The 20,854-nt window shown below is 39.8% G+C and overlaps 1 protein-coding gene across 5 annotated transcripts in view; it reads right to left on the minus strand.

Moving 5' to 3' along the window:
- The window catches only part of ZMAT3 (zinc finger matrin-type 3), a 47,242-nt gene extending 26,734 nt beyond the window's left edge, over window positions 1-20,508 (minus strand). The window contains exons 1-2 of one of the 5 annotated variants that reach the window (XM_003766036.4): window positions 20,259-20,508; window positions 4,681-5,010 (exon numbers count right to left, since the gene is read on the minus strand). In XM_003766036.4, the coding sequence (XP_003766084.1) occupies window positions 4,681-4,956 (276 nt within the window). In that variant the 5' untranslated portion in view covers window positions 4,957-5,010; window positions 20,259-20,508. Of the gene's footprint in view, window positions 1-4,680; window positions 5,011-10,796; window positions 10,819-11,526; window positions 11,825-20,258 lie in introns of those variants that run through there. The other 4 variants (XM_031957695.1, XM_031957692.1, XM_031957693.1 and 1 more) reach the window with 4 other exon arrangements.
- Between the last annotated feature and the right edge of the window lie 346 nt (window positions 20,509-20,854).

Below are 20,854 nucleotides of genomic sequence, written 5' to 3' on the forward strand. Positions count from 1 at the left end.
TAAAGGATAGATAAAATTTCAATAAATAGAGATGGAGGCAAGGGAGGCATCCTAGGTGTAAATTCCATTCATACAACATTTATTAAGGCAACTACATGCTAAGTATCAGGAAAGCAAAGACAAAAATAGTTCCTGCTCTGACCTCAAAGAGCTGTCTTTTAACTGGAAAAGAAAACATCCACATACATGGAGAGGTAAATACAAATTAATTTCAGGACTGGTACCATTAACAATTGGAGAAATCAGAAAAGGCTTATTGGAGGAAGTGAGTGTTTGATTTGAGCAAGCCTTGGACAACTCTAAGGACTTCAAGAGGAAGAAGAAGGGATAGAATTCCAGGGAAGTGGGGAGGGATGGATGGTCACAGATTAGAAACAGCAAGTGAACAGTCCAACAGTAACAAGAACAAGGGAAGGTAATGTATAATCCACATGGAAAGACAGATTGAAGCTAAATAAATGGTGAAGAATTTTAAATGCCCAATATAAGAGTTTGCATTTTATCTTTAAATGATAGGAAACCACTGAAGCTTCCTGAGCAAAGGAATAACTTGTTCACAGTTATATTTTAGAAATATCAATTTGATTTGAGGGGATGGCTGGGCATAAGGATGACCTTGGTAGAAGGTGATAAGGGCCTGACTTGGGGTGGCTGGGGTGTTCCTGGAGAGAAGAGCATGGATGCTAGAGAAGTGGGTCTCAGTAGTATCTTGGAAGGCTAAAGAGAAAAATCAAAGATGGCTCTCAGGGTAGGTGACTAATTGAATTGCAGTGCCTTGAACAGGAAAAGGGAAGTCAGAATGAAAGAGGAAGAGGAAAAATTCTGTTATTTAAGATGTCTATTAGATTTCCGGGTAGAGATGTCCAGCAGGCTACTGGAGAAAGGGGATCAGAAATGTAGATTTGGGAGTAATTTCCATGGCTAGTTGGAAATAACTTTCTGAGTCTTAAAAGCAAAGAATTGGAAAACTGGAGTTCTCCATCCTCTATACTTAGAGAAGTTGTCTATAACTTCCTGCTGGAGTCAGCAGGTTATCTAAGAAAGAGCACAGGCTCTGGATCAGAGAACCTGGATTTGAATCCTGGCCTACTCAATTCCCTTCTCTGGGCCTCAGTTTTCTCATCTATAAAATGAGTGGACAAAGCTAAATAAAAGTCCACCAAAGCCTGTCCCCATCTCTAATTTTCCAGACTGTCTCAGTCTGGCTAGAAAATGATAAATAAGGTATATATCATAGAAAGCCTTGGATGTCAGAGAAAGGATTTAGAGTTCTACAGGCACCAAAGCTTGAGCTGGGGAAGTATCATAATCACAATACCAATGGTCCAAGAGGATTAATATGGCTGGTATGTAGGGTAGCCTAAGTAGGAAAGATGGAAGTTGGGAAACTACTAGGGAGGATGTTAAAATAGTCTGGACAAGAAGCTATAGGACTGATATGATCATGGAAAGTGAAAAGTAGAGAACAGATTTGATGAAAAGCTACAGGACATGGCAGCGAGTCAAGAGCAAAGATAAAGGAGTAGAAGAGGCAAAAGTCTCCAAGATTTTGAGATTGAGAAAATGTGATTAACAGAATCAGGCAAGTCAGGAAGCAGAGTTTTAAGGGAGAGATCACATTTGGTGATACATCCTGGTGAAGATAACCAGCAGGCAGAGGAAAATTTAGGTCAAGTCCTGGAGAGAGCTTAAAACTGGAGATACAGGTTTGTGAATCACACAACCTCAAAATTAGATGAAACCTCAGAAGCTTAGAGATCCAGTGTAGTAATATTGAAATTGGAGGATGACCTGAGTTCAAATTGTTCCTCAAGACACTTATGCATTGTGGGACTTTGAACAAGCCATTTAAGATCGTCACGAGCACAGTCTCTATTCACAAGTTTCCTCATCAAGAAAAAGAAGGTATTATACTCAAGAATCTCTACTATTCTTTCCAGCTCTAAATCTATGCTCCATCTAATCCAACCCACCCTTGACCAAGAATCCCCTCTCATTTATTTCTGAGAAGTCATCACTTAGTGCACATTTAGGATTACAGCAGAAAGCCAGTACTTCCCAAGCCAGCCCATTCTAAGTGTACAGGAAGGTTTTTCCTTAAAGTCCAAATCTGAAACTTGTAATCGTTTCTCCAAGTTCTATCCTCAATAGCAGTACAGAGATGAGATAAAATAGTCCTTTAGGAACTGGAGGTACTTGCACAAAGGTAATCTCTTAAGGCTTAGGAGTAGATGAGATCATCAAGAAAAGAATACAGATCAAAGATAGTGATTTGGAGAGTATCTGAGTGGCAGGAAATGTCTGAGCATTCAGCTGACAGAAGGAAGCAGAGAAGTGACAGAGCCAAGAGAATTCTGGGAGCCCAGTATTCTGAAAGCTTAGGAAGCAGAAGCAGAAGACCATGAAGGAGAGGGATGGTTACAGCAGGACAGAAGATATACTTCAAGGGACTAAGAAAGCCAGGGAAGGAGAAGAGGAAGGAGACAGATTTCTTTTTAGATATTTAGCTACAGAAGAAAGCAGAAGAAGAAAATAGTAATTTGAAGGGAAGAATTTTTCAATTGTTGATCTTTTCTTTTTTAAGGAATCGGGAGGGAATAAAAGAAAAAAATAAAAATAAAAGAATTGGAGGAAAATGATTTGATTTGAAGAAGCACTTATAGAATCAAAGCAATCGAAGTGTGTCACAGAGGGAGAAGGGTTCGGGTTCAAATCCTGATTCTATCAACTCATTACCTGTGTGACCTTAACCTAGATATTTCCCTTTTCCAGAATTCGGTTTCTACATCCTTCAAATTAGAAAGGAAAGATTAGATAATCCTGAAGATCCCTCCAAATTCTAAATCTAAGATGATAAGATTAAAGGGGGCAAATGTGAAGGCAAAAGCACGAGAATAACAATTGAGCTTGTGATTTTGCCAAATGAAGAAACTTCTTCTCCCCATGCAGACTGGTATCTTCTCTACAATCTACAGTCATGGAGAATTCCCTCAAGCAGTGACTTGATAAGTGACTAACCTAGAATCCCACAGTGAATGTGTCAGAAGCAGAACTAGAATCCAGGTCTTCTTTGCTTCAAAACTGGCTCTCTATCCACTACTCCAAGTCTGCCTCAGATAAGTATAAAACAGGGCTTTCAAAAACCCTGAAAGACAATCTGCCTCACTCCAAGTATAGTACTCTACTCCCTGCACCACACTGCCTCTCAAATATCTCACCCCACACATTGCCCTTTCCAACTGCTACTCAAAATAGATGGAAAAGATTGGAGAGCTCTATGTACCCAAGCTGTCTATATGTTGCCTCCCTCATGAGAATGTGACTTCCTTGGGGATGGGTGCCATGTTTTTGGCTTTCCTTGTATTCCCTTGTATTTGAGCACAGTGTTTGACACAAAGCAAGTTTATTTTTTAAAAAATCAGAAGAGGCTGCTACACAATGTGAGAAATAAAATCAGGACAATCTTAATAAAAGTTCAGGGTGGGGCCTACGTTTTCCAGGGCTCTCTCCTCTCCTTTCCTCCCTGGTAGTTACTAAATATTATCTAGGGCTTGTCAAATTTGCATCAGCTGCCATCAATATTTATCTTACTCTTCCTTTATTCCAACTCTACTCCTATCACTACATAAAGATAATATCTAAATCTCCAGGCAATTTTCCCTTACTAAAAACAAGCCAAAAAAGAAAAAGAAAAAGAAAAAAGGCTACTGATTTTGAAAGTTGCCAGACTGGGTCAAATGCTGTTTATCAAACACAAGCTATCAGTCCCACAAGGACCACAGGTTCAAGTAACTCAGAGCAGCCTAGAAGAAATGCTCATGAAGGGGAAGAATGCTTTTATGCTCATGAAGGAAAATGTGGGGTGGGAAGTTTCCTATAAACCAGATAAAGAATATCTCTTGAGAAAACAAAAATTTCACCATTGTTCACCAATTTCTGGATTATTGTTGTTGTAGTGTTGTTCTTGAACATTTATTAACCTTTGTTGCATCCCGGCCCGCTCTGCCAGCCTGGTGAAGCCTGTGAAGGGACCTTTTCAGGATAATGTTTTTAAATGCATAAAATAGAAGACAGAGAAAAATCAAAGGAAATTCTACTGAAATATAATTATCAATTTTTAAAGAAGTATTCATAAACCAGAGAGAGGACTGTGGGGACTAAGTGTGGATCACAACATAATATTTTCACTTTTTTGTTGTTGTTTGCTTGCATTTCGTTTTCTCTCATTTTTTTCCTTTTTGATCTACCAGAGAAAATCACAATATAGCATTTTCACTTTTTTTGTTCTTGTTTGCTTGCATTTTGTTTTTTCTCATTTTTTTTCCTTTTTGATCTGATTTTTCTTGTGCAGCATGATAATTGTGGAAATATGTATAGAAGATTTGCACGTGTTTAACATATATTAGATTACTTGCTGTCTAGGGGAAGGAATGGGGGAAAGAGAGGGAGAAAAAAATTTGGAACACAAGGTATTGCAAGGATGAATGCTAAAAACTATCTATGCATATGTTTTGAAAATAAAAAACTTTGAAATAAATAAATAAAAATACAAGTATTCTTGGATCATATGCTACCTATTAAGAGAGGCAAATTTTTTAAAATATCTTTGCCTCTGATACACTCTCTGCCCTAAAAGAGTTATTAATGAAACTCATCTTGAGATTTCTGTGCCATACTTACCTGATAATGAGCTTGAGCCTGCTGGGCCGAGTTCAAGGTGACATTACAGAGTTTACAATACAAGGGCCTACATAGCTCCTCCAGTGCAAAATCTTGCTCCACCGTCCCAGCTCTAGTGAGCTCCTGTGCCCTGGCCAGGGGCAAAGTAGCCTCCAGCCCCAGCGGTCTCTGCGGGGACAGCAGAAAGGTGGTTCTTGATCTGGTGGCCACTGACATAGGAAGAGGGGATGAGAGCTGCTCAGGGGGAGGAAATCCGGTGTGCTGCAAGAGGATCATTGGGCAGGAGGAAGGGCATGCTCCAGGGGCCAGTGGAGAGCCTGGTCTTCAGATCTGAATCAAAAAGAAAGATATTCAGATGGTAGCATCAGCAACATGGGTAGCACTTAAATTCTTGGGTTTTTCAGCTCAGTGGGTATTTATGAAGTGCTTATTATGTTCTGGGCATTTAAAACAAATACTTTGTTGAGAAAAAGTCAAAAACAAAAGTTACTTTCACAAGAAGCCCCCATTCTATTGAAGGAAAACAACATGAATATCCACACATAATTAAATACAAAAGGTATAAGATAATATTGAAGGGCCAAAACCATACAATGCAGCTAAGTAGTGCAGGAGATCTTCATGAGTTCAAATCTGACCTCAGACACACTAGCCATGTGACACTGAGCAAGTTATTTTACTCTACCTCCATTTCCTCATCAGTAAAATGAACTGGAGAAGGAAATGACAAGCTATTCCAGTATCTCTGCCAAGATAACCCTAAATAGGGTCAGAGAGTCAGTCATGACTGAACAAGAAGCCATGATTGAGAATTCAGGTGAAGGGAATTAGGAAAGGCTTTTTAAAGGAGGTGATATTTGAGCTGAGTATTGAAGAGAACTAGGAAACAGAGAGGAAGAGGGAGAGCATTTCAGAGCAAAGGAACTTATTAGAATGAGCATGGGAGCTGAATACAACCAAAAAGGAGTCTGCTTAGTATGCCATAAAAGCTACCAACTCTGAAGTCAGAGGACCAAGGTTCAAATTCCACCATTGCCACAATTTACCTCCATTTTCCCATTTGTAAAAAGAGAGGCTTAAATGGATGATTCCTGAGGTCCCCATCAGCTCTAGAGCCATGGGCCTATTCTATCAGCTTGGGACTCTGGGAAGATTAATTGGTATTAAAAGGTATTTGGACCTGAGTTTTCTCATTTGTAAAAATGAGAGTTAGAACTAGACCCCATATGACAACCCAGTATTGTTATTTTTCCTCTGATTTGACAAACCATTATCTGGGCCAGCTCCTTCCTCTTTCATCTGTCAAGGGAACACCCTATTTCTCTCATTCTTTCCTTAAAAAAATCCTCAAAGTTCAGCTCTTTGTGGAACTTTCCATTTTACCAGAGACAGAGGTCTTAACTGACTGGAGCATAAATAAGATTTTATTTCAGTCCACCCAGTTCTATCAGCTATCCTACTGTCCTCCAACATATTAATAATGCTTCATACATGGCTGGTTAAATCTACAGGGCTAAAACAGACAGCAGAGGTCACCTCAACTAGACCCTCTTCTCCCAAGCAATTGAAACACATCATTCTAATCATCACCCTAAATGACCACAAAGACAAATATGAACTTCTCGTATATGATCTTATTGGGCTCTAGATTAAGGTAATGTCAAAATGATTGGAATGAACTTGTCAGGTAGGCTAATATGGAAAACACAGAGATGAAGCCATCCTCATATCCTCCATAATCCAGTATATTCAGAATTGAGCAGTCAGTATCTCTTTCCTAGCTAGGGGTCATATATGGAGAAATAAAAGATCTTGCCTACAATCAGCCTGTGGCAAGACAAAATGAAACTTATTCCATTTAACAGACCAATGATTCCTGATTACTTTGGTCATTGATACCTTATAGCTTAAGAATATATTCTAGAGGTTCTTTTTCCGTGGCAGGAAGTCATTTTTTTCTTTCCTTCCTCCAGGGTAGACAACCACAGAACAGGCTGGACAAGATCACAGATGCACAGCATATTAGAGATGAGGGAGACTAGAGGTCATCTATTACTCAATCAGGTAACGAATATCTAGTAAGTGCTTAGAGTCTGCCCTGCAGTATGCTAAGCTCTGGGAGCATGGAAAATGACAGAAAACAGCCCCTCATCACAAGTAGTTCCCAGTGGAAAGGATGAGACAACATGTTAACATATCCATGCAAACAAGACAAACAGAGAATAAATTGGAGATAATCAACAGAATGAAGGCATTGGAATTAAAGGGGATCAGAAAGGACTTTTTAGATGAAGGGGGACTTGAAGGAAGCTGGAGAAATTCAGGGACAAGGTGAGGAGGTACATTAGGCATGAGGGGACAGTCAGTGAAAATGCCTGGAGTTTAGAAATAAGAGTGTTTGTACAAGGAACAGGAAAGGAGTCGGCACACTGGCTGGCAGAGTACATAGGGATGAGTAAGGTGAAAGAGTGGAAAGCTTGTGAGGGGGGATCTACATATAAAAGACCTTGAATGCCTAACAGAAGATACTATATTTGATGTTGAAGGGAATGGAAAGCCACTTGAGATGGGAAGAAGGATGTTAGCATAAGAAGGTGAACACTTGTAGAAGAACACTCTGAAAGTTGAGTAGAGGATGGACTGGGGTGGAGAAGAAACAAAGTAGGGAATCAACCAGATGCCTACTGCATAATCCAGGTGTAATAATAAGGACTTATGTCAGGTTGAAGGAAGAGTTAGAGGAGAGAAGGGGGCAAATGTGAGAGATATTACAAAGATAAAGTCGATGAGAATTAGAAAAATATTGCTTTTTTTGGTTTGTTTTTTTTGGCAAGGCAATAGGGGTTAAGTGATTTACTCAGCCATCACACAGCTAGTAAATGTCAAGTGCCTGAGGTGAAATCTGAATTCAGGTCCTCCTGATCCTAGGACAGGTGAGAAATTTTAAAGATGAGAAAGCCTAAAGAGTTCAGGATAATGGGAGGCTTCAAGCCCGGTGACTAGGTATATTCAACAGAAATAGGGAATTCAGAAAAAAAAGGATTTAGTAAAAAAAAGGTAAATAATTCAGTTTTACATATATTGAATTTAAGATGTCTAATGGACATTTGGAGAGGGGGAAAAACTGGAAGTCAGGAAAGAAGCCAGGACAAGATATCATTTCCAACTAGTACCTACACAAGTGATCTCTCCATACAACGATAGTATTAAGAATCATTAAAAATTCCACTTCTATAGCAGGTTTACAAAAAAGCTTTACATATATTATCTTACTTGAATTTTAACAATAATCTTGTGAAGTAGGTACTATTATTTATCCCCATTTTCCAGATGAGAAAATTGGACCTTAAAAAAGCTGTGATTTGCCAAAATTCACATCACTAACTGATTAGTCAAGTCTGAATTGAAATCAAGATTCCATTTTCACAATATTCACTCTTAATCTTTCCTTTTTATCACTAAGTCCCTAGATCATATACCTTTTCCCATCATATGACCCTAAGATTCTTTAAGTAGCAACACTGGCTAGTGAAAAGAATGCTAGATGTGGAATCCAGAGAAAGCTAAACTCAAATTCTGCCTCTTTCATTTAGCTGCTCTCTGCGCAGTTTCCTCATTTGCAAAATGGGGATGAGAATATTTATACTGCCTGCCCAAGAGATTTTTGTAAGGATCAAATGAGAGAATATACATAGAGTGCTTTGAAAAAATCTTTAAGCACCAGATAAATATCCCCCATGCTCATTACTTCCTCCCAGCTCTTTCATCCTTTTCTATGGCATGATTATTCCTCTATATCACATAAATCACAGGTTATATTTTGGAATATCGTTTCTTTCCTTAAACCAGAATCTTGGAACTTTCTATTCACTCTTTAGCCATCCTTAAAACCTCCTTTCTCGGACATCAAAGTATGGATATTTTAAGCAAGTGAAACACAAAAGTTGACATTTTCCATCTGTCTTGCAATATGGGCATGTTTCAATTCAGATAGGCTTATTAAATGAAGACACAATTTTGAATCATCAAAAACCTACCACCTCGCTTGAAAAAAAGCTATATGAGACAGGTTCTCAAAGCCAATGGGATCTTGGGCAATCATATGACTTTTCTGTCTTAGTTTTTTCATCTCCAAAATGAGGGAGTCAGGCTGAACAATCTAAGAGATTCTTCCAACTCTAAATCTATGATTCTACAATACTTTCAAATAAAATTGTGAAGAGGAAAAAAAATGTATGAAATGGAAAATCATGGAAATGGGAAAAGAGGAAATTCTGTATAGTCACAAGCTGAGAAATTAACATGATTACATTATATTACCTGTGATAATTTTTATTAATTATGAATTCCAGCTCTACTACCTTGCTAGCTTTTGCAATCCTGGCTTGGACCTTACTTTCTATACTTTCAGAATGAGAAGGTTGGAGTATATGGTCTCCAAGATTCCCTCCACTTTTCAATCCTAATATTTATAACAACACTTATTTCAGCAAGAGGTATGAATGTGATATATGTGTGTGTGTATGTGTCTATACCACACATATACACACACATTAATATATGTGTATATATAGGTATAATATAAACACATTCATATATGTACACCTATCTCTCTATATATATGTATATAGAGATAGATTATATATAGTATATATATGTATATATAGGGAGAGAGATTATATATATTGTATATATGTATATATAGATTATATATATTGTATATATATGTACATATAGAGAGATTATATACATTGTATATATATGTATATATAGAGATTATATATATTGTATATATATATGTATATATATAGAGAGAGAGGTTATATATATTGTATATATGTATATAGAGAGATTATATATATTGTATACATATGTATATAGAGAGATTATATATATTGTATATATATGTATAGAGAGAGATTATATATATTGTATATATATATGTAGAGAGAGAGAGATTATATATATTGTATATATATGTATATAGAGAGATTATATATATTGTATATATATGTATATAGAGATTATATATATTGTATATATGTATATATAGAGAGAGGTTATATATATTGTATATATATGTATATATAGAGATTATATATATTGTATATATATGTATATAGAGAGAGAGATTATATATATTGTATATATATGTATATAGAGAGATTATATATATTGTATATATATGTATATATAGAGAGATTATATATATTGTATATATATATATGTATATAGAGAGATTATATATATTGTATATATATAGAAAGATTATATATATGTATATATACATATATGCCTTTGTATACACACACACTCTAGACACAGAGATTTCAAATAACAGCATGTCAGATGATCTGCTCCATCAGATTAATCCCCTCAATTAAATCAGGCAGAAAACTAATTAAGCAGTTGGAGGACCATCACCCCCCCAAGGCAGAAGCATATGAGAACTTTTTTTTTAATGGACTAAGAATTAAAAAGATTAGGAGGGAGAGGGGGGAGGTTAACATTCTAGTAACAGTGAAACAATGGCAACATATGATATTGAAAAGTCAAGTTCACAGTGAATGTCAAAATATAAAATGTCATCCGGAAAGCTGTCTCAATGCTAGTTGGTAACAACTATAATACAAAACCAGTCTACAAACAGAAAGGGTCAAAGCAAGGGTAGGGTCAGACGGATAAATTTCTCCAAAAACAAACCTGAATTGCTAAAGAGAAAGTTCAGCAAATGCCTTCCTTCGTTTTTAATTTCTTTTCTCGGTTGAATGATTCCTTTTGGGGAGAACTGGCACCCATTCTAAGCTTCTCTTCCAAGGGGGCTTCCACAGCCCTACTCCATCAGGAAGAATCAGTCACCCTGATCCAAAACAGCCTTGCTAGAATACGGATTCGCCCATTGCCCATTTAATTTTTTCAATATCTGCTCTATAGTTGGATTTTAAGAAGAAAAAGAGGATCTCATCTGGCATAGTGACGCTGTCGCTTCTAAAAATATATGCAGAGAGAAGAAACACACACCGGGTTGGGGGCTACGCAGCGCTAAGACATGGAATACCTGACACTTTCAGAAGAACGCCTGGGAAGGAAAGCAGCCCCCAGCGCCCGGCACCTACCTGGGCACAAGCCCTGCTGGGAGCCAAGGGCCGGCGCGCTCTCTTCCGCTCTCAGGTTACGCGGCGGGGGAGGGAGGGATGGGAGGCTCAGAGGCTCGGGCTGGAAGGACAGGTAGCGCCCTGCAGCCTACGCCCCCCGCCCCGTTTTCACTAAGCGGGCGGGGAAGTTGCTTCAGCCGGGGGCGGCGATCGCTACTGCCCCGGGCAGAGGGAGAAGCCGCTGTCCCCTCCTCGCCCCCAGAGCTCAGGGCTTTACATTACGCTTGGGACTGAGGCCCGGGCTTTTTCCCCGCTCGGTGCCGAGGGATTCACGGAGGCGGCGGAAGGGAGGGGGCGGCGGGGGCCGAGAGGAAGCGCCGGTCCCGGCCCCAGGAGTCCGGGGGACTGATCACGCTGCCGGGAGCCTGGGAATGGGGAGGAAGGAGGGGAGGGCGCCGGCCCTCGGGGGTCCCCAGCGGCGCCCACAAGTAGCCGGAGCGGCTCCGACGGGGGGAGGAATGGGGGGGCCGTGCCCCGGGGAAAGGCCCGGTCCCCGCAAGGCCAGCTCTGGGAAGCAGGGCTCCCGCGGGGGCACCGCGGCTGCCGCCCACCCGCAGACACGGACGCCGACTTTCTCCCTCCCCAGCGCTGTCAACGCGGGTCAGGCGGAGGCTGAGGCTCCCAGGAGGGGCCGGGGCTACGCAGACCCCCGGGATCCCGAGGAGCCGGCGGGGGCGGCGCGCGACCTCACCTGGGGGGCTGCACAGGCAAACGGCGCGCGCCGCCCGAGACAAAACAAAAGTCACGTGGAGCCCCCGGCGGCGGCCGCCCCCGCGGGCGCTCCTCGGGGGCCCCGGACCCGGCGGGCCCCGGCTGCGGCGCACTTACTGGGGCGCTGGGGACCTCGCTGCGCCCCGAGCCCGGCCGCGCCGCGCATCCCGGGCCGGGCGGGGAGAGGAGCTGGGGCCGCCTCCGCGCCCTCCCGGACGCCCGGGGCTCCCGGCTCCCGCGCCACCGGACACGGACGGAAACAGCTGCAGGAAGTGACTGCGGAGGAGACGGAGGAGGAGACGGAGGAGGAGACTGGGACCGGCTGACTGGGGAGGGGGCGAGCCGCGTCGCGGGCACGGCACCGGGGGGGAAAGGCAGGGAGGCGGGGAGGCCGGGCTGACGCGTCAGAGGAGCGGGGAGAAGGGGCGGAGAAAGGGGAGGAGAAGCCGAGGGAGGAAAAGGGGGGGCGCAGAGGAGAGAGGAGGAAGAGGAGGGGGGGGCGGGGAGGAGGGGGAGGGAGGAGGAAGAGGAGTGGGAGGGAGGAGGAGGAAGAAGAAGAGGAGGGGGGAGGAGGAAGAGGAGGAGGGGAGGAGGAGGAGGAAGAGGAGTGGGGGAGGAGGAAGAGGAAGAGGACAGAATGGGAAGGGAGGGAGAGAAAGGAGGAGGAGCAGGAGCGCACTAACTAAAGAACGAGCGGAGAAGGCCTCCCTGACCCTGACCGTGACCCTAACTCCAGAGCAGTGCTGCGCCCCCCCCCCCCGCCCGGAGCCAGAGTTACAGCTTTGCAGCTATTTTGAGGCTGTAGAACGTAAACTCCTCGAGGGCAAGACCTGTTTGCTTGAAGTCCTTGTCTGCCGAGACTTCAGGGCAGCGCTCGCCCCCGGGTGGGCACTGCTCGCTCCCATTGGCGGGAAAGAATCCTCACCTCAGGCGTGAGGATGGAAAATCAAAAATAAGAGCAAACTTTTACAGAGCTCTTTAAAGTCTGCAAAGCACTTTACAATTTCTTTTTCACTTTATCCTCGTGACAACCCTTTCGAGGCAGGGGCTAGAAATATCCCCGTTTTATAAATAATCGAAAGGAGATAAACTGAGATTCAGTGACTTGCCCAGGATCACGCAGCCGGTGTCGAGGTCAAATCTGAACTCGCCTCCTTCTGATTCCAGGTCCAGTGCTGTAAAAATAAAATGTAAGGATCCACCCCGCCCCCCAACAAAAACCTTTATGATAACTGATGTCTCTGTAACTCCGAAGTTTGCAGTGGCTTCATGTGAATAATTCCATGTGTGATCCCGGACAAAACTGTGATTGCATCCCAGCTTATGGATCTGTGTAGGGCTCTCCCCAACACCAATCACCCGCCTCGCACATATTTTGGATTTGGGACAGGACCTGGAATTTCATTAGCGTCAGGGAGTCCTGCTGTGGAAAATTCCTCTACCAATACTGTCAACTATTCTAACTATTCTATTCTATCCTATCATTCTAACTATTCTAACATTCAACTCTTCTAACAATCTCCCCTTTCATTCTTAATTTTATTATCATATCCATTTTACAAGTAAGATAATTGAGGCTACTCGGGTGAAATGATTTATCCATAGTCACACAGTCATGAATTAAAGCTGGGATTCTAACCCAGTTTTCTCCTGACTCCCGAGCTAACATTTTCCCACTTTTCATCTCTCTTTATATGCCTAACATATTATCATACACCTTAAAGATATTCAATATGTTTACTTTCATCATGACTGTTGACTTGGGATGTTTTCTACCTGATAATCAATAAAGGACTGGATTTGATGCTTAAGAAATTACCTGCTGTCTCTAGACCTGCCTCTGGCCTTAAAGTGTTAGCATGAGATTTCTATTAGACCCAGCAGCCCCACCCTGATCTTTCCTGGCATTTCCTCAGCATCGGTTCATATAAATCTCTCCAGGCCTTTCTAAAATCATCTTGTTCATCATTTTTTATATTCCATTGCCTTCATATACCACAACTTGTTCAGCCATTCCCCAATTGATGGACATCCCTTCCTTTTCCAATTCTTTGCTACCACAAAAAGATCTGCTATAAACATTTTTGCACATGTGGGTCCTTTTCCCTCTTTTATGATTTCCTTAGGACACAGCCAGTAATGGCCCTGCTGAGTCAAAGAGTATTCACAGTTTTAGAGCACTTTGGGCACAATTGCTCTCCAGAATGGTTGGATCATTTCACAATTCTACTAACAATGCATTAATATCCCTGTTTTCCCACATCCCCTCCAACATTTATCATTACTTTTTCTTAGCCAATCTGAAAGGTATGAAGTGGTACTTCAGAATTGTTATAATTTGTATTTCTCTAATCAATAATGATTTAGAGTATTTTTTCCATATAACTATGGATTTGCCTGGCATTTCCTAAAGTAACAGAAAATTTCTCTCTGTCTCAGTCCATAAGTGACTCACCATAGGTGAACAAATACATCTAGTTGTTTGATTATACTTTGAGAGTATTGGTGTGAAGAGCATCTTTTCTGGTATTTTTCTTAAAAAGAATATATGGGTGCATATCCTTAAAGCTGGAAAGGAACTAAGATATTTAATACTTGTCATGGTATAATATATAAATATAAATATTTTATATGAACTATTTTATGGCTTTGCCAACAACTTTCTATTCCAATTCAACGATGATTTGTGAGAGGCCCTGGGAAGGCAAAAATGAGCTAGTCCCTTTCTCTGAGTATCCTACATTCTGCTTCTGATTTGTGACAGAATAGTCATAGTGTTACTTGACTGTTACAGATAGAAAAGTATTTTTGTGTCAAACAAATAGAATAGATGCGATAGTCAAACAAACTGGACTATATTAGATTGATGTAGTCAAGAAATTTGTATTCCTGATTATGATAGTCCAGATAACTCATTAATAAATATCTCATTAGAAAAAGTATTTGGAAACAGCGTGGATGCCCATCATTTGGAGAATGGCTAAATAAATTATGGCATATGAATATTATGGAATATTATTCTATAAGAAATAATAAGCAGGATGATTTCAGAAAGGCTTGAAGAGATTTACATGAACTGATGTTAAGTGAAGTGAATAGAACTATGAGAAAATTGTACACAGCAGCTGCAAGATTATACAATAATTAATTCTGTTGGACATGGCTCTTCAACCGTGAGGTGATTCAGATCAGTTTCAATGGTTTTGTGGTGTAGAGAGCCATCTGCACCCAGAGAAAGGACTGTGGGGACTGAGTGTGGATCACAATGTGGTATTTTCATTTTTTTATTGTTGTTTGTTTGCATTTTGTTTTCTGCTTCATTTTTTTCTTTTTTATCTGATTTTCTTGTGCAGCATAATTGTAGAAATATGTATAGAATAATTGAATGTATTTAACAAAAATTGGATTACTTACCATCTAGGGGCGAGAGTGGGGGTAAGGAGGAAAAAAAATTGAAACACAAGGTTTTGCAAGAGTGAATACTGAAAATTATGTATGCATGTGCTTTGAAAATAAAAAGCTTTAATAAAAAATAAACATTACTATCTCCTTAATATTTTGAGGCATCCATTATCTCACTAATATTCATCCTCCTGGCAGTGCTAGCAATCACAAACCAGTCATTCCATGGGTGGCTAACAATCATGAACTCATTCTCCTATTCAAATGAATAGAAAAGGTTGAAATCAGTTTTACATAAAAGAAAAGAGAGGAAAATCCCTCTTAATAGAACTTGATTTTAGCATTCTGGGGTCCCATTCCAAATTTATTAATGGGAGAAACCTCTTTTCCCTTAAGCTTTGTCTCTTTTTATTTTCTCGAACCCCCAATCTCAGAAGTTTAAATATCAATGCTACTGGCTATAAAAATTTGATGGTATAACAAATAAAGCTATTACATATCTGATTATTTCAACTATGTATCACAATGAGAAAGACCAAGGCTAGAGACTCATCTCTAACCACTAGCTTGAATTACCAACTTTTGCCCAACTCTAGAAATCCAATCCTACCATTCAGTTCTCAGGATAGTAGTCAGTCAACAATTCCTCAGAAAGTACTCTAGCTCTCTCTTTGCCATGAAGTAAACAGTTCTCTCTAGAAACATTTCTTTAGTCTTTCTTAAAGACAACACTTAACTTCCTCCAATTCTCAGAAAGTTTTCTCATCCTTCCTCTCTGTAACTCATATAGTCTCTCTTGGACTGCTTAGCTAACAAATCAGAAACAAAACTTGAACTCAGATCTTGTTTCCAAGACTAAACTTCGATGGCATTGTTTCCCAAATCTTATTCTTACTGGACTTAATTCTAAAATCTTTCATTATTTTTAGTTGTTTTCAACTAAACTTCCTTAGTTTTCCTTAGGTCCTCTTCAAGTCAATGCTTCCTGTTCAGTTCGAACAACAAGCCATTCGGAAAATATGGAGTAATGTTTCAGGGTCTGGAACTTTTTTTTGCTTAGGCTATCAGTTCCTTCCCAAGAATTCCATCTACTCTTAGTTCAGTTGTGTTCTCAACAGGTTCTCCTTTTCATTATCCTGCTTCATTTTGAAAGAGGAAAATTTCTTTTGTCTAAAAATTTAAAACCCCTTAAATTCCTGTTAAGGTTAGACATAGCACCCAGCACCAGAGGATGCTCCGAGATATCCATCTTACTCTATTGTGTGCATCTTAGGCCCAGAGAATAGCTGACTGCCTTAGCTCTACCCCTTTCATCAGTACTGATGTCTGGATGTTAGTGTAGAGTCTATATCTGTATCATCAGCTCCATCAACATCAAACTGTACTAACTCCATATTTCACTTTTGAATACACTTATGTCCAACTGGTCCACAGTTCTAAAGAAAGCAGCCTGTCTCTATGGTTTGGTTGTTCTTAATATCATGTTGTTGTAAGTTCTAGTACTAGTCTTTCAAATATAAGTTCTGCCCATTCACCTATTTTTCTGTAGCCATGGTACAATGGGAAAAGCTCTGGCTCTGGAGGCCTCGGGTTCAAATCTTGTCTCTGTTAAATACTATATGTATGATGTGGATAAGTTACTTAACCTCTCTGGCCCTTAGTTTCCACACTTGTAAAATGAAGTTACTGGGCTAGATGATTTCCTTCCCCTCCAATTCTAAAACTATGGTCCTATGAACATGAGTTCCTGCTTTCAAGTCTATGAATCTGAGTTAGGAGTAGGAACTTGTTTTCCTAAACCATTCTTAAGGTATTTAGGAAGTCATTTTCCTCTGTCTCAGACTGTTCTGTACACATTGAAGTTCTTCCTGAAATAATTTTACTGACTTCAGAAGCTTATTACACTTAATCTTCAGTTTTCTTCTTTTAGGTCTAATCAGGTACATTTGTAGTTTCCCAGACATCTATCAACTCAAAATGACAATAACAAAAAAAAATAATCACCTAACATTTACATAGCTTTAAGTTTTGCAAAAACTTCATATATATAATCCCATTTGGTACTTACAACAACACTGGGAGACAGGTACTGTTATTATGCCCTCTTTATAGATGAGGAAACTAAAGATGAAAAAAGGTAAATGACTTCTTCTGAGTCACATAGCTAGTAAGTGTCTGAAGAAGGATTTGAACTCAAGTCTTCCTGACTCCAACTCAATATTCTAGCTAGAAGATGCCAGCTAGCTAATTTTTAATCAAGACAGTCCAACAGCCTCTATTTCTTATGACTTCATTGTTCACTCTACTCCTAGCCTCTGGAGCAGTCTGTCCTTCATAACAGAAGATACAGAGGAGCTAGAAAAGATAAGTTCACTATAAATTCTCTACCTTGTCAAATTGTATCCTTAACCTATCCAAGCATTCAGATCCCTTGACATCAGGGTCTTCTGATTTTGGACCCCATATGAGATCAAAAGCCAGTCTCTAAGATGTTCCTTTAGTCTCAATTCTTCACATTATTTGTATGCTACTGGTGTTATTATTATAGTGACATACCATATCTAGGTCTTGAATGTTTCCTCTCTAAATGGGGCTGGCAGCTTTCCTAAGAAGTTTTTAACACAGCTTCTGCTTTGTATCCAATCTTCTCTCCATAGATATCAAGTCACCTCCCCCACTGCCTGCATCCAGACATCTTCAGTAAAATCAGTCATTCCTCTGCAGAAGGACTTTGCACTTAATTCTAGATCTTCCTTGTTTGTAGATCAAGTGACCATTTTCTTGGTATTTTCCCTAATTTCTACCTCTCCACAGAGGGTAAAACACAGTTTCAGCTAAATTACAGACCACACATGTGACTTTGTCTCTTCTCATTAGGATCATCAAGTACTTTGCATCTGCCCAAATCATTCACTACACCATGAATTTACTTTCAAAGTCCTTGTTCTCAGTATCATGTGCCAGTTCTTACTCTCAAAAATCCCATCTGGGGATTCAGTTTTGAAGCTTCTCACCAGTGCTCCAAACACTTAACAGTCTACTCCATTGGGATGGGGTGGAAGTTGTCTTATTTATTGTTTTAGTTAAAATGACAATCAACATAGACAAGCAACAGTGCTTGATATAAAACTGCAAGAATGATGCAAAAAAATGCAATGGCTTAAAATTGGTGGTACAATGAAAAACCGGGGCTGACCATAAGGGAGTTCCAGCAGGAATGACAAAATAATTTTTTCAAAGGGAAATATCCTAAGCCGTGTCTAAAAACACTAATATTTCCCTCCAAGTCCTGCATGTGGTGCACACTTCCGAGCAGCAGAGGGTGCTCCGGCACATCAGACACACTCCCTGAGATTCTCTGGGGTTCATCTCCACAGGTGCTAGTTTATATCAGTCTAGGGATTGTGGCGATGCCATCCAATCAAATACCATGGTTCGAGATGCGTTTCACTGAAAATCATTTACAAAGACATGCTGGGAAAAGGCTCTGATCAGAAGAGAAGAAATAAATTAAACTGAGCCGAAAACAATACACCCACCGGATGCATTATCAACCTGTAATGTTCTGTATCCACCTGCCAAAAGATGAGCAAAGAAAGTTTTGAAGTTCTTGCCCATCACTCAAACCCAAGTCTGGGCCAGGCTCTTTTCACTCACAACCACACCCCAAACACACTCAACAACTTCTGTCTATGCAATACTGTACTGGTATTTCCCAGGGTGCTACCAGATGTTTAGCAAGCAGTAGTTTCACTTTCAGGCACGTGCTTCCCCTCCCCAATCTCCAGTTCCTTTGCTGTGTCTATCAGTTTAAGCATTTAACTGAATTTCTGTCCTTTTAATACTGGGGGGGTGGAGGAGGAGGAATACGGAGGCCAGTAATCTGAGCTTCCAGGAAGACTGAGGCTGGTGAATCTCTTGAATTGGGGAGTTCAAGCCTGCAGTAGGCTAGACTGATAGGGTATCTGAAGTAAGTCTGGTACCAATATGGTAAGCCCCTGACTCAGGACTCCTGGGAAAATCTCAGTTTCCTTAAAGGATGTACAAGTTGTTCAGGCATCAGTCTCACAGAGGCAGATGAAGAAGAAGGGATGCAAAAGCTGTTTAAGAGCAGGGTACCATTTCCCCAACCTCGATAATTTTTTTAGATCAATTTCCCTTAAAATTATATATATATATATATATATATATATATATATATGTATATATGTATATATATATATCCCAGATCATCTCTATTACACACACAAACATGCTTCCAGCCATGAGACTTGCGCTTGAAGCTCTATGGGAGGGGCACCAGTAACCACATTCAAATAAGATAATAACGAAAGCATTTTACAGACTTTAAAGGACTATAGAAATGCTATCTATTGTTGCTATTTCTGTTATTACATTCATAGGCTATCAGCTATGCACATCATTATCCTGTTGTCACTGTCCCCTAAGGGAAAACTAGAATTTATTGATGAATAATATGGATCACATAAGGATCATGGACACTCAAGGCTGCATAAAATTGAAATGATAACTTGTGATCCTGCCAGAGCTGGGTTTAATATTAGTTTCTTTTATTCCTCCTCCCCAAAAAATTACTTTATGTGAATATATATGCTTGCATACATATATTTTATATATAATATGTTTATCTACCCTTCCCTCAAAATTACGTTGTATATATTTTGTGTAAACATATACACATGCTATCCATCCCCAGAGAAAGAACTGATGATATCTGAATACAATTGAAACATTTTTTTTTACTTTATTTTTCTTTAGGGCTTTTGTTTGTTTGGGCTTTTTTTTTAGTCTGTTTTCTTTTACCACATGATTATTGTGGAAATGTTTTGCATGACTACAAATATATAATCTATACTGAATTGTTTGCCTTAATTCACAGGGGTGGGAAGGAGGGAGAAAGGGAAAGAATTTGGAACTCAAAGTTTTAAAATCAAATGTTTAAAATTGTTTTTACATGTAACTGGGGAAAAATACTAAATAAAAATTTTAAATAAAATAAACATACACACAGCTACATAAATATATAAATAAAATGTATTGTTTCATAGAAGCACAGTACATTTGGGTTTTGAATGAAGGAAAAAGGACTTCATGACTAAAACTAAGCAAAAGCAGATGTTACTACCTCAGGAAAGAGAGAGTGTTCCCCTCTCCTACAGGTCATCAAGCAAAAGATAGATGGACCTGCTTGTAGGGATATTATTTCATGTTTCAATTATGATTTGGATTAGTTAACCTCTAGTGTCCCCTCCATTGGTGAGACACTATAATTGTCTAATCTTGTCTTACCTTATAGGGTTTTTGATGGCCACAAGCAGTGTCAGCTTTCCTCTTTCTGTTTTTAATGCAATTTTTTATTCACCTTCTAAAATATTTACTTTTCTTTTTGACTATCATAGACATGGCTACAATGTGACTAGACTGGTTTCAGTAAGCCATACTTAAAAATCTACCATCATCTCATAATAACCAGGGCTGGTTTTCTCAGGCAATGCAAGTGAGCCCTTCCAGTTGATCAGCAGTCCAACTCCTCAGGTACAAAGCAGAACATTCTTTATCCATTATGATTTCACATTTCTATGGTACTTTGAACTTTACAAAGTGCTTTCCTAATAATGTCAGTAGTATTATCTCTATTGTGCAGAGGAGGAGGCAAGGATTCTCTACAGATGGCAAGGACTTTTAGATGCTACTGATTATAGATGCCATTATGTTAATTGCATCAAGCCCTATAACATAGCAGAGCTTCCTGAATGACCTCATAATCATTCTCAAGGAGGGGTTCTTAATCTGGATATTGAATTAGAGTTTATAAATATAGGGAACTGTATTCCAATATAATTTGTTTCTCTATTATCTCATTTATTTAATTTTATGCATTTAAA

The sequence above is a fragment of the Sarcophilus harrisii genome, chromosome 3 (genome assembly GCF_902635505.1).
Source record: "Sarcophilus harrisii chromosome 3, mSarHar1.11, whole genome shotgun sequence".
Taxonomy (NCBI): Eukaryota; Metazoa; Chordata; class Mammalia; order Dasyuromorphia; family Dasyuridae; genus Sarcophilus; species Sarcophilus harrisii.